General features: G+C 46.7%; 1 protein-coding gene across 1 annotated transcript in view; it reads right to left on the bottom strand.

The window, feature by feature from the left end:
- Positions 1 to 14,162, bottom strand: part of LOC6589773 (transcription factor hamlet) — a 38,832-nt gene that overhangs the window by 10,888 nt on the left and 13,782 nt on the right. Inside the window, exon 2 of the mRNA XM_026988269.1 lies at positions 2,578 to 3,101. Within this exon, the coding sequence (XP_026844070.1) occupies positions 2,578 to 3,101 (524 nt within the window). The remainder of the gene's footprint in view (positions 1 to 2,577; positions 3,102 to 14,162) is intronic.

Below are 14,162 nucleotides of genomic sequence, written 5' to 3'. Positions count from 1 at the left end.
AATTGTTATTGACTGAATGACTTTGCGTATGCGCAACGTTGAAGCCGTCGCTGCAGCGGCCACCGTCGACAGCCGCAGTCGCAGCCACAGCCGTCGCCGTCGCCGTCAGCCTCTTGTCTATCAAGTCATTTGGAAAAACGGCATTTTACAGTTTATTATTAAGTGGTATATGTGTGTGTGTGTGCATCTCTGTGTGTGTGTGTGTGTGTGTGTGTGCCTCGATGAGTGGGAGAGTCTGGAGTGTGTGTATTATACAGGAGAGAGGAGAGCAGAGGAGAGGAGAGAAGAGGAGAGAGCATGGCGTACATCAAGAGAGCCTGCTGCCACATGTATGTGGTGCACGCTCCAAAAATTAAGTTAACAACGTTTCAAGAGGCCTCTTGCGCCGTGGCATATGCAGGGAAAATATATATACACGTATATATGTACCAGCAACAACAAATTAATATAGAAATAAACTTTATATTTGAACGAGATGCGGTCCTGCCAAAGGGGATGCGGTGCGGGCGGGGCAGTGGCAGAGGCAGACCTCAAGAGGTTCCTCAAACAAGTAGGTTGCCACCGTCTGCGTTTGATGTTGCAGAAGGACACAAGTTATAGTTGCAAAAAGAAAAATATAAATAATTGGAAGGGTTGGGCTAGAGGATTTGTTGGGCGTGCCATGGGAGGAGGCAGCAGAGGCTTCAAGGATGAAAAACTAGGTGCGAAAGGAGATATAGAAATAGGAGCGTAAAAAGGTTGTACTCGTAGAAGAGCTAGAGATTAAAACTAGGTGGAGAAAAGGTGCTTTCAAAACTCGAATCAGCTTAAAGGAGATGGTTTTGATGAGTATTTCGAAGAAGATCTATTCGAAGTTGAAAGAGGTTCTTCCCTAGAAGGTTCTCTATGGGCATCCCTTTACTTCGAACTTCCTCTAAATGTTTTGGCTCTTTGGCTTTCCTCCTATGTTTCCACATTCTGGGAAGGAGTAAAGAAGTCCCTCAGGTTCATCCATTTATGGTTTAACACCTCATAAACCTACTTCTTCCTCTGCCAATCTACTGCTCTATCAAGTTCCCATTGACAAGTACCCTTTAAAAGTTCCACAACAGCTGCCTCAGCCCCGCAGCCGCGAAGGAAAGATACAAATCAGATATGTGAGATCGTCTCAAGACAATCTTTAGGCAAACTCACATGTCCGTTCCAACGGAAACTGCAACGCGAGACAGTCACTAAAAAAGATACGATCATCAGGATATGCACAGGATCCATGACAGGACTGTGCCAATGATTGCTGACAATTGCTCTGTCTGGGGCTTAGACAAACACAGACCCACAGTGGCTATAATCCCCGGCGCAGGCATCACACATGTCCTCCCTGGCTAGGGGCTATTCATAACTTTATTAAAAAGGAGGCCACAGCCTGCGAGGTGAGGAGAGGAGAGGAGAGGAGGCAGCAAAACATGACACAGTCAATGGGCAAGAAAAATATTTACGCGCCAGAGATAATCTCAAAGTGTTGGGTTCACACACCGCACAGATCGCAGAGAGAGAGAGGACAGAGAGGACAGAGAACTGGCTTCGAATTGCCAGAGATCTGTGAGGATAGAGGATCTGGGATTGAGGATCAGGCATGGAAACGGTAGCAGATACACGGCCAATGTATCTGTCAAAACGGAAATGTGAACGGGAAAAGTGCGCTTGATTTGAGGATCATCCAGAAATAAAAGGCTGCTGCGAACGAAGGGACCGCCAGAGAGATCAGTACAATTCCGTTTCAGTTCCTTTGCTTTGGTTTGCTTTGGTTTGGTTTATTTTTGCAATTTCCAGTGGCTCGAGTGGCAAATACCTGAATGACAGAGAGAGATCCCTTTTTCGGCTACAAATTGTCAACAGGACTAGGCGCGATAATTTGATTGGATTGTCTGTCAGGCAGAGAGGATGGCCGTGAGGAGAAGAGGGAGGGGATCAGGGGCGCAAAAGTGTCAGTTGACTGACTGACTGACAATCAATCGAAGGGTTCATCGGGAGGACCAGGACAGAGGACAGGGACAGGGACTGGGACAGGGAGAGGGCCTAATTGGAATCATCAGCCGGCCTCAACTTAAGCCTCATTTAGGGTACACTTTGTGGATTTTCGTCCTGGTTGCATGCCTCGTCGGGCGCGGCAGTAAGGAAGCTAAATTAGCTCTGGCCAGGGATTAGGCCCATTTGACTGACAATTGATACCAGCCCCGTTGCCGTTTCCCTTCGCCTCTAATCAAATCTTTTTCCAATCGTTTGATTTTCTATAGAAAAGCACCCAAAAAAAAATGCGAGAGTGCATGATATTCATTTCGGTTGCAATTTTTGTGCAATTTTCGCACATAAAAATGGGCTCTGATGGGATTAAATTTCCCCCGAAACAACGGAAATTTGAGAATGCCAAAATGCGGACACATGTGAAAGGCTTAAGGTCCGTTTTTGGTCGAGAGGGATGCCAGGCAAGGACAGTTTTGTGGTGGAAAGAAATTCAGTTTTTTTGGGTGGAATTTGCAGAGAATTTTAGTTGTATTTTGGGGACAAAATGGCTACATTTTCCCATACAAATACACTCACCTTCCATGCCAGCTGAGGATCGTTGGGCTGATGGCAGAGCTTCACGGGGAAGGGCCCGTAGCGGGTGCCACGCTGCAGATGCGTCTTGGCGTAGACGCCACTATCACGGATATCCAGATCACAGACAGGTTCGCGCCGGCGGGCCCACTCCTGGAGGAGCTGCTCCGCCTGGGCCTGGTCGTTGAAGAAGTGCTCCATGCTGGAGGCGGCCGAGGAGCCGGCCAGCGGCAACGTGGGCGGCGGTGGCTGCTGTTGAAGCTGGTGCTGGTGGTGCTGCAGATGCTGCTGATCTTGTGGCTGGTGCTGCAGATGTGGCTGCGACTCCAGGGGCGGCGAGGTGGAGCCGGGCGCCTGTGGCGGCAGGTGGTGGCGGGTGGCAAACGAGGGGGAGTCCTCGCCGGGAAGCTGCGTGTGATCCGGCAGGGGACCGAAGGCCGGCGCCCGCGTGCTGAGATCCAGGTGATGGTGATGATGGTGGTGGAGGTGGCGCACAACACTCGGATCGTAGTCGTCGCCGTTAGAGCCTGTGCGGGGAGAGACAGAGATACAGAGATACAGATTAGAGGTGACTTTCCGGACAGCGACAGCAGCAGCAGCAGTAATCCTAATCAGCAAATGCCTGTCATGTCAGCCCAAAATAGAATAGATACGGACACGGAGGCACCCTCAAGTTGCGATGACAATCGTTTCAATTTTCCACTCCCCTTTCTATCTATCTCTTCAGTGATTTTGCAATTGGCCCCACAGTGCAGTGCCCAGTGCCCAGTCCAATGCCCAAAATAATGATTGACAGCCTCACGCAGTAGGCAAGACAAGGCCTATCACTCTGTCAATGCCTATCATCCATCGCGGAGCACTACTATCTCCAGGCGACATGTGTCTCCCTAGCACTGGAAGGGGCCTGGGCCCCCGCTTACGGAAGAGTGTTCTTAGGCAGCCCCAACATTCACCTGAAACATCTCCGATTACACAGCAACTTGAGCAAATAGCATCTGGATAAATATCACACGAAAGTATTCCAAATATTGCAAACAGAAGTTTCTTTTTTGATATGAAATTACACAAGTATTTCTGCTAATGAAATTAATAACAATTAATCGATGTGCCAGTGTCTGACATTTGCCGATTGACTAGATATATTCCTTGGGGATGGAACAGCTTAATCGATGGACTAGATAGAGCACATCCGATGACAGTAAAGTCAGGGCTTGCTTGAAGGGAGAGCCAATCGAAGGGGGGGTCTAGAGTGACAGCTAATTCAAGGGTATCTATGGAGCCATATATGTATAAAGACACGCACAAATTACCCGTCGATTATTGGTATTTGTCTTACTATCTGGCTAGCGGGGTAGCGGGGGGGTATCGGGGTATCTGGGGTGGTGTTTGCTGTTAAGGTTCTTGTCTTGTCCATCCGCCTTGTTCGAACACTTGAAACTAAATCGTAATTTGAGCTGTTAGACAAAATATGACAACGCGTCGAAGCGATAACAAACAGAACAGAGAACCGACAACCGACAACCGACAACCAAGAACCAACAACCGACAACCGACCACATTACTGGTCAACAGGCAGCAATGCAGATAAGTATCGGCCATATAAATAACCCACAGGCCAGGGAAACAGGCAAACAGTTCGGTGGAATACAATGGGCCACTGGTCAAGCGGTAAGGTAAGGTGCGGTGCCGCACATTTCGCACATCCTTGAGGATCCTGTGGCACGATCTGTTTGAACAGGCATCGCACCGTCCAGCGAAAGGCCTTTGAAGTGGCCCTCGAGAGCCGCGCCCTGCCCTCCATCCTCGCACCTACTCCAGGGACCTACTCATCTCTGGATCGGAGTCTGGAGTCCCCTCCGGCCTGGCTTTGCTCTGCTTTGGTGATTAGTTTGGTTCTCTTTTGGGTGGGATTGCCTTGCCATTCAATTATTCACTTTTACTTAAGCACAAGTGTTTTCCCTTTTGTTCGGTAGGGTTCCGTCGTCCCTGGGCTAATTTGCTTGTTTAGGTAATCACATTTGGCTGATAAAACCCGGCCATAAATGGTTAATTGCAACTGCGACTTGATAAGCCAGGTAGGGCCACGATTCTAAGGGGTGCGAGGCGCAAGTTTGTAATGGTTTTAGCTCGAAGGCAATGCTCTCAGAAGGGCTGAGATGTTCTTGGCAAAATGTTGCACAATCTTATCTGATTGGGGCTTTTATTTGGAAAGAGAAAGTCCACGAATGAATCAATCTATTGGACATCTATTAGGCACTAAGCACTGGGCACTGAGCACTCGGCACTTGGCTGTTTACTCATCAGCGATTGTTCCTCATACGATTCACACAATAGATAGTCTTCCTGAATCACTACTCGAATCGCAATTGTTGCTCAGACTTGGGCCAGAAATCACAGACTGAATCGAAGGTAAGTGGGCCTTTTTCCCTTTAAGTCCCGGCCACCAGATACAGCTGGCTGCTGGAGCCGTGAGACCAACCTGATATGACATATCGATCGAACAGCATGATTCCGTTTATACTCGTGGATTTCACTTAGTAATTATCACAATATCAACAATACTTTTTCATAACACACGTCGCGACATGGCCCACACACCGGAGGCGCCGATGGGTGCTGGGTGCTGGGAGCTGGGGGGTTTTCTTTTCCCAATAAACTCGAGTTTATATTGAGGTTTTCCTTTCGGTTTTCTTGGGGATTATGGTTTGGTTTGGGTGTCGTCTTTATCTGCCGGTTGTCTCCGCAATACTGATTACCACGAACGGATACGCAACGGATAGCGCGAAAAAAAACCAAACCTACTCGCACGGATGGAAACTCAAACGTTGACTGCGACGGCAACGGCAACGACTGCGACGGCAACTGCGACAGCAACTGCGACAGCGACGACGCGGACAGAGACTGTGACTGAGACTGTGACTGGGACTGAGACTGTGATTCCGATTGCGAGCGAGCTCTGCAACGAACTGAATTGACTAGAGGTGATGATGGGTCTGGGTCTCGGTCTGGGCTGTGTCCGGGGTCTGGCCTCGTCTCTGGTTCCGGACAAATGGGAATTTTCGTGTAAATGGCAGGGAGTCCACGGCGAGCATCTCTTTTTGGGTTGGTTGTTTTGTGTTGCATTGGGTTTGGGTTCGGTGGTGGTGGTGGCAGCATCGTCCTCATCATCTCATCCCATGATCGGGAGGACCGATGATGACTGTGTATCTGTGTATCTTCCCATGGCAAACAGCAGGGGATGAAAAGGAGAGAGCCACAGCAGCCGCCACGAGAGAGAGCATATTTTGTACCCTCTCTCGGCAATGATTCTCTCTCGCTCTCTGCACTCTCTCTCACTCGCTCGCTCTCTCTCTCTCTCTCTCTCTCTCTCTCTCGGTGGGAATCTGTGTCAGTTTCGCAGAGGACCACAATCATTATTATTATCTCAGAACTTGGTTATTCTGATTCGAATTGCAGCTCCTAAGGGCAGTTCTTCTCAGAAAAGGATACTCCACAGCGCGAGAGAGAGGGACAGCTGCTGGGCGAGAGAGAGAGGGCATACCTTATTTACCCTCATGTCGCTGTTGCTGCTCAATTTTTCCTATCAGAATGCTGCCGTGGCTGCTGCTGCTGCTCTATGTATCTTTGAGATACACAGACAGTTGTGAAGTTGAGGGAGGAGCCACGGCAGCAGCAAACTGAAACCAGAGTCAGGATAATAGGGCGGGCACATCTTCGCATTCATTATGCACATCTATATATAGAACTATACATGCCTATAGATACATAGATACATAGATACGGTATATACTGTTAGATACAAAAGCGAGAGATACAGATGCTGATGCTGGTGCTCTGCTCTTTCTGTCTCTCTTTGGCAGCCAATATGTTTGTTTGTTTGTTTGTTTGCGGTTCGCCCCACCTCCCAGTCCCCCCTCTCCGCCCGCCACTCCCCAGCCGTCAGACAGTGGCAAGTGGCAAGTGGCAAGTTTCTGGCTTGCGGTTGCCGTATCCTTAGCATCCATTTTGATGTGGTTCGGGCTTTTCTCTCCCTTCCTCTCTCTCGCTTCCCCCCCCCAGCACCCACCGACGTCTGTTCCAAAGCGTGCGCAATAAGCACACATTAGGCTAATGGCTCTGTGTGGGTGTGTGTACAGCCTTTCTCTGGCTGTGTGTGTGTGTGTGTGTGTTGGCTATAATTGAAAGCGACGACGACTTTTAGCCCTGCGGCCTCTGCCGCAAAGTGTGCCGCCGTGGCGCTGCTTTCCTCCGCTTTTCCTCCACCTTTCGTTTCTGTTGCTCTTTTTTTCCGCTTTTCTGTCTGTTTGTCTGTGTGTGTGTGGGGTGCATTTGTGTGTGTGTGTGTGTGTGTGGGGGGGGTGAGGTGCTGACAAGTACATGGGCTTTTTGGGTTTTTGTTTGCAACTTAATTTTCTATCTGTCGTTAAAGTTTTTTGGGGGTTCTTTCTGCTGTTGTTGTTTTTGCTCCGGCGCCAGGCCCCAGGAATTTGTGTGAATAAGCCGCCACTTAAGAAGGGGAAGAGGCGGGGCAGAGGCGGTGCAGAGGCTCCCAGTGGATGGGCGCATAGATGACTGGCCATTGAGTAAGACTTTTGATGGTTAAAGTGAGTAAACGAATTTGTGGCAGGCATTTTCTGCACACTACTTGATTGTATTATTTATTAAATTAAATTTATTAATATAAATTAAATCAATATTGCTCACAAATGCGTACGAATGACAGATATGAGTGTATCATTTATATGAATTTTTTTATAAATATCTTTATGCTTAAGCTGTGGATACATTTTATCTTCATTCTATATAAAGAATGGAAAAGTATTGTTTAATACGCATTTATAAGGAGAAGATTAACGAGAAGTAATATTTAAATTCTTATTAATTGATACAAAAATTATATATAATTTACAGGGACTTCTAGTGCTCTCCCCCTATCTCCTGGCTGGCTCTCTCACACCCAGACTTCTACTTATGCTTGGCCCAATTCCTTTCCCACCATATCGTATCGTATCGGTCTAAACCAAATAAATTAAGTGTTCACCGACACCGATTTCCCCCTTTTGGCTTACATATGCTTAGGGCTGTCAATGTATTGTGATTGGGTCATAAATTCGTTCACTTGTTATTTATTTGCATGAAGAAAACGCCACTTGAGGGCAGTCCCTGGCCCTGTCCCTGGCCCCCTAATAATGCCATTCCGAAAGGAATGAGGGGCGCCTCATAAAATATCAATTCGATGGAAAGAGTCCTCCTATCTGTAGGTATTTTCCATGTGTGCCGAGTGTATCTGTATCTCTGTAGCCGTATCTATTTGCGTTTGTCAAACAGCAGCAGGACTCAATTAGGACCTCAGGCCATGCATATACGGGTGCGAGTCGCCCTCGGAGTCGCTATAATGTCATCATCCAAGGGACGCTTAAGGGTTGCAAGGGGTTTGTTGCCGCCGCTTCGTGGCAGGGTCTGTGACTCTGCTAATAGCGTTAAATTAAAACAACATAATCGACAACGAGTCACTCTTCCCCTGCCCCCTGCTCCTGCCCCTGCCCCGCTGTCACATATTTTAACATGGCTTTGCGCACCCGAAAGATAGAAAAAGGCTTGTATCTTTTTTATTTGCATTTCGCTTTGGTTTTGTGTCTGGTTTGTTCTGCATATGATGCCTCATAATTCATTAGCCCAACACGCCTCACCGAAACGAGTGGAAAATTGAAAAAAGGGGCGGATCCTTCTGCTCGGTTCCTCCATGAATAATCGAAACAGACAATTTACACGGAATTAATTGCACGAAAAAAAGGCCATAAAAAGATGTTCGAATTATTGGAGTATCGAAATTTATGGATTTATCTTTGAATATTTTATGGAAGTGAGAGTAAAAGAGATCCGTAAGATGATATATGATATATCTAAAAACTGTATCTGTATTTACAGGTCAATGGGAAGAGATCTTTTCTCGAAACAAGAGAATACCCTTTCGAAAATATATCATTATAATATATAGAAAATATATCGGTATAAAAATTTCAAAATATAGTCCAAAGACTGCGATTTTGAACTCTAATTTCATTTGCGACAAATTAAAAAAGCGTCTAAAAAATTAAAAAAAGAATGGCTATCATCCAGACCTTGTTTTATGTGGTAGAAAGTCGTTTCTCTAGATCTCTGGGCTATCTTTCAGGTATAGCTTTATGCCTCCTCTATTTGAGATCCATGAAGAACGGAAAGCCTTCATTGACGGCCATATTTAGTCATTATTGCATTGCCTAAGCTGCTGTAGAAGATCCTGTAGTGTAATGTTGGATGACATTTGTAATATTTGAAGTAGAATCAGTGTTGGAATGCATTCCTTTGCCCTTTAGTTGATTTTCCATAATTGAAAGGACTCCCATAGCCTTCAACCCTTACTAAACCAGTGTTTCGAATCTATCATCCAGATAAATCAAATATGTAACCATCATCCCATTTAAAGAAGCCTCCTGCCTTTAAAGTTTCTTCTAGATTCAAACCCTTTAAGAAGTCCTCAAGACTTCACTTCCAACTGCTGAAATTTGAATGCTAGCGCGCCAAAAACAAAAAACACACACCGAAACGTACAATGATCTTTCAATACTTGAGATCTTTCAATCGTCAGCTGAATGTCCTCGGGCACTGCCCACACCCCTGCTCCTCGGCTCGGCCCCTCGAATGGTAGACTGGCTGGTAGACTTCCTCCTTTGGTCGACTGTTTCGCCGATGGAGTTCCATTCAGAGTCAGTGACTCCGGTTTGTCTCTGTGGAAGTTCTGTCGGCTGTAATTAACTCAGCTGGATGGCTGATCTTTGACTCTAACTGTCTGGCAGGCCAGGGACAAAGAGGCTGGCTGCACGGGGCTTTTGTGTATGGCTTTTTTACAAGAAGGGCACAAGAACACTCGGCAGAGCAGAGCAGAAAAGTTCCTCAAGGAATCAAAAGCAAAAGTCTTCCCCGTCCAACCGTCAGCCATTGTTCGCGGAGTCTCGGGGTCTCGAGTGCCATAACAGAGCCTACTCCTGGCATGCATACGAGGACGACTACGAGTCGGGACTATGCTGATGCCGATCTTGTAAACCTTGCGATTTCCATTGTATGTGTGTCTTATTGACATGCCAGAACACTCCAGGATTGCGATTCCCATTCCGACTGCTGTTCCATTGTTCTGCGTTTCTCGAGGCGGAGCGGAAGTCGCTCTTCTCGAAAAGGAACCCCCAGAAAACAGAACAGAAGCCAGGGGCAAGTCGCTCAAGTCAAACGCAACGAGACAGAGGGCTGGGGTCAGGCCTATAATTATGGCAAGGTCAAACCGTTAAGATTGCCAGATGACGATGCACAGATACACGGAGGAATGCGGCAAGGGCGTGAACAGACAGCGTAACTTAATATGAGCCAAAGCTGCAAGGATCTCTCTGGTATCTGTGCAGCACGCGCCCTCAATCGGGATTCCCCTGAGCGAATGCAATCTGCAGCGGATGCAGACGTATCCCTTAGTTCTTTGGGCTTCCTGTCCCGGCACACTTTCGAGCACATCTGCCAGCGGGTTTCGTCCTGCAACTAATTGGAAAATGTCACTCACTTGAAACCCTTTTTCCTGCGGGTTTTTCGCACCAAAATTCTCGCCTCGCCGATCTTCAGGTAACTTTCGATTATTAATCTTTTTGCACTACACTTTTTTTTTTAATTAGCGTGAGAAATATATTTTATAACTTCTTTTTGCACATTTTTGCGTTGAATTTTCGATGAGGGGTGTAGGGGGGGGAGCGGGACTCTCATCTATCACGTACTCGAGGACTGGCCTGCATTTTGCCGACGCTACACAGAACCAACAGAACAACAGAAGAGCACTAATTGTCACAGACTAAGCCTTTCGCTGGCTTCTCCGCAATTGATTGCCTTTCTCAGCCTCTACCGGACGGAGCTCTGGCGCCCCCACTCGTATATTATATATGTTTTCTATATATAACGACTTTCAAGAGAGCGCGGACGCGTTTCATTTGGGTGACAATACATAAATAATAGAAATAGCCTCCAAAAAAAAAACCAAACCGATTCTAAAGTGCTGTGCTCGTGGGCAGCCCCCAGTCCCCCCCCCCAGTCCCCCCAAGAGTGAGTGTGAGTGTATTCGTAGCCCTCGTCGGCAGTCCCAGGCCCGACAACAGTCGAAGTCGAAGTCGAAGTCGAAGCCGCAGAAACGATCGAAACGTAGAGTCGTTCGGAGCACACGGAGCTCTTGGGCTCGATCGCCGGCGATCTACAGTGCACTGTTGTACTATGCACTCGGCTTTGATATCTGGAACAGACCTACTATCTATTCTCCAATAGAAAAACATAATATACAACTCTAGCGTAAGAAAAACCCCAAAGAACACTGAGAGAAAAGCAGGGATAAGCAGGGAAAAGCAGGGAAGGTGGCTTGACACCTGGCCTCCTCTATCACTGAATGAATGGGTAAACGAAGACCAAATATCGTTGAGTTTCGACTATCTTTACAACGTCTTATCGTCTGACTAACAAGCCATATTCATAGCCCATTTTTATGGTATTATCTAATACAATTTGGACTTTGAAATGTGGAACCCATACTAGATCTTGGCCTGAAAGTCAATCAAGTCTAGTTTCAAGCCATTTTGTTGAAATGCATACACCACATGTGTCTGGCAGTATTCCCAGGAAACCCCTTCTTCGAAGATTATTCCACTGAAAGTATATACTATTTGTATACAGAATATCATTTCTCCCGCATCGAAAGCATAAATACAATTGTAAGACAAGTGCCACACACTCATAAACAATAGAACAGTGACAAGATACTGACAGCCACGACGATAAAGCCAAGCCCGCTCATATACCACGATCGGAGACACCCCAGACACCCCCCGATCCCCCCTTCCAGGCACCACAATTGCTAGTAGCGTATTCTAAATAAACGATATGTTGACACTGTCTCTGGGGTAATCAGAAAGAGAAGCCTTGCCTCGCCTTGACGTAATGCTGTAAACAAAAGACAAAACGCGACTAGTGGGTCGTTCAGATTAGGCTGGTTGGAAGCCACCCAGGAAGGGACTCCTGATTGGAGCCGGAATGAAGGTCTGAAACAACCGAGAACCCAGCTTTATTCTCTGGGTATTCCTTCATCTTTAAACCCCTAATGAGACTCCAAAGATCCCCCCTTCTACACCCACTCCTAGCCCCTTGTCTTGGCAATATAATGTATACGCCTGGTATGACTTGGCCCAGGGCTATCATCGCCTTCTATCCAGACAACAAGGTCTTACCGGGCTGGTTATTTGTCTGCAATCGAAGCGACAGAAAACAAGAAAACACTTTTGCTTTTCGGACAGTAAAGCGTCGCTGGTGAGTGAAATATGGAATCGAATGGAGCAGCGTATTGAAACGACCAAATAAATGTCCAACGTGTGTGTATTTGGTAATAAATTGTCGAAATTGGAAGAATAATTCGGTGGTTGTAAATCCATAAAAATATCAGGTGCGATGCATGTGCCGTCTTCGGGTTGTACCCGCCTCCCTCTCTCCGTCCAGTTCACCTCAACGATGATGATAATTTGTCGATGAAGCAACGCAATCCGAAATAAAGAAGAGAGGGCATGCGCATACCAGTATAAGCGAAGTGCACAATAAAACTATACTGGGACGTGTTCCCACTGATAGATGATATCATCAGGAAACGACGAGGGGCCCCCTACCCCCTGATGGGGCAGGGGGTTGTATGCCTAACCCACTTTTGGGGTATTGGGAGACATTGCCAACTCTCTCGCAGATGAGAATGAAAACAAAAGTCAAGTAGCCACAGGGAACTTCATAAATTATTGCTTTATAGAGTATCCAATGGCACCTGCTATAAACCACATAGCCACTGATAGCCCAGTACATCGCAGAGCACCACCGAAAAACCACTGCCTAATCTTGATCCCATTGCTTATCTGGCGTTTATCTCCCTCTCTCTCTCTGGTGGGCAACCGAAAAACTTTTGTCTACTGCAAAAGCCTGTATCTGTATCTGTATCTATCCGAGCGATCTGACCAAGTTTACACCGCCGAATCCAATTCAAGTCTTCCCTCCACTATCTGCCAGCGTGCCGTAAATTCTCCAAGTGCGACACTTTTATTTTGATGTATTTATGAGGCTTTAATGTGTTGAGAAAGAGAACAGAGACCAGAGAGCACTGAGCAGAGAATGATTGGTCTTCGAGTCTTCCATTATCAGGCGACCGAATGCTGTTTTATGATCCTATATATAGCCGTTTCTTGCCTAATTGAATGATATGATAGGAGGTTTTAGAAAATATTTTAATAGCTCTTAATACAATCGATTCTCAGGTCGTAAAAATGCTGATACCGATAGCGATTTTACCGCCCCAGCAGAGCTATCGGCCAGAGTCGACACCAACTGACTGGAGTAGCGGATCGGATCACGATTGCCGCGATGGTAGTAATGGTTATAATAATGGTAATGCCTCCTGATGATGGTCCCCCGAAACTGGTGCGAAACTTTCGCTTATCGCCGCCCGTAGACCCGCGATTAAGGGGGGGAATTTTGCAATTATTTCTTTGTACTTTTTTGGGTAATCTCATGTACGCCTGAGGAGTTGGTGGAAACTTATGCGTCTCTGCCTTGGGGAATCATTGAATAAATATCCCCCCCCCCCCTTTCCGCTGCTTTCCCTGACTCAACTGTGCCCCGGCCTTTGTCTCCAATCGTCGGGGCCAGCTTCTATCTGCGTTTGCCCCTAGAATATCAACACATAAATAGAACAAGCGGAATCGAGCCTCTCTCGAGTGCCCATCCATTCGATTATTGCTTTTCGCAGAAATCCAAGAAATGCACAGGAGTCACCCTATTGAATTGACCCACAGGAATTCGCAGTTCTGGGAAATGGGGGCACTGCATCATTGGCAGAGGCCCCCCAGGAAAATAACGATATGAAAATGCCATTAGGAAATCCGGTGAATGGATAATACAATGGGGTGGCGGAAGAAGCGATCAGAATTCTATAAACAGGGGAATTTTGCATAAAATGGCAAGAGAAGAGTCTGCAGAAGGGGGGGAGTACACTGTCAGGGCATAATTGAGTGAAAGACCATATATCTATGGTACCTTGAACCTTGTTCAGACTTTCAAAGACTCTTTGGTCCTCGTGGTGCCCTTACAGAACACATAATATCGGAATTTTATACCTTCTTTAAGGTGAAGATAAGACTAAGCAAAGACTGGGAGATCCAAGTAGTCTTCAAAGATCCTCTTGTCCCCTTTGAAACCCCTATTCCACCGAGTGTTTCCCTTCGCAGAGTCTCTTACAATCTCCGCAGCCCAGTTGTTGTACTAATTTGAAATATCTGAATGTTTCGCAATATGTCATTTCGTTGGGCTCGTAATAGGCTAATCAGCATCGGCCGTATGGGAACTACTCGGACGTTTTTCAATGTCAGTTGATTGCGGCTGATGGCAGTTGTCATCATCCGCTTGCCTGGACCCAGATTCCGATCCAGCCCCATCCCGCATCCACATCTCTAAATGTGTGTTTCAAAACTTTCGACTGATAAACCAGTGACTGAACAGCT

The sequence above is a fragment of the Drosophila persimilis genome, unplaced genomic scaffold (genome assembly GCF_003286085.1).
Source record: "Drosophila persimilis strain 14011-0111.01,24,50 unplaced genomic scaffold, DperRS2 tig00000191-arrow-pilon, whole genome shotgun sequence".
In the NCBI taxonomy this organism is placed as follows: Eukaryota; Metazoa; Arthropoda; class Insecta; order Diptera; family Drosophilidae; genus Drosophila; species Drosophila persimilis.
This window is presented reverse-complemented; position numbering and strand designations above follow the sequence as displayed.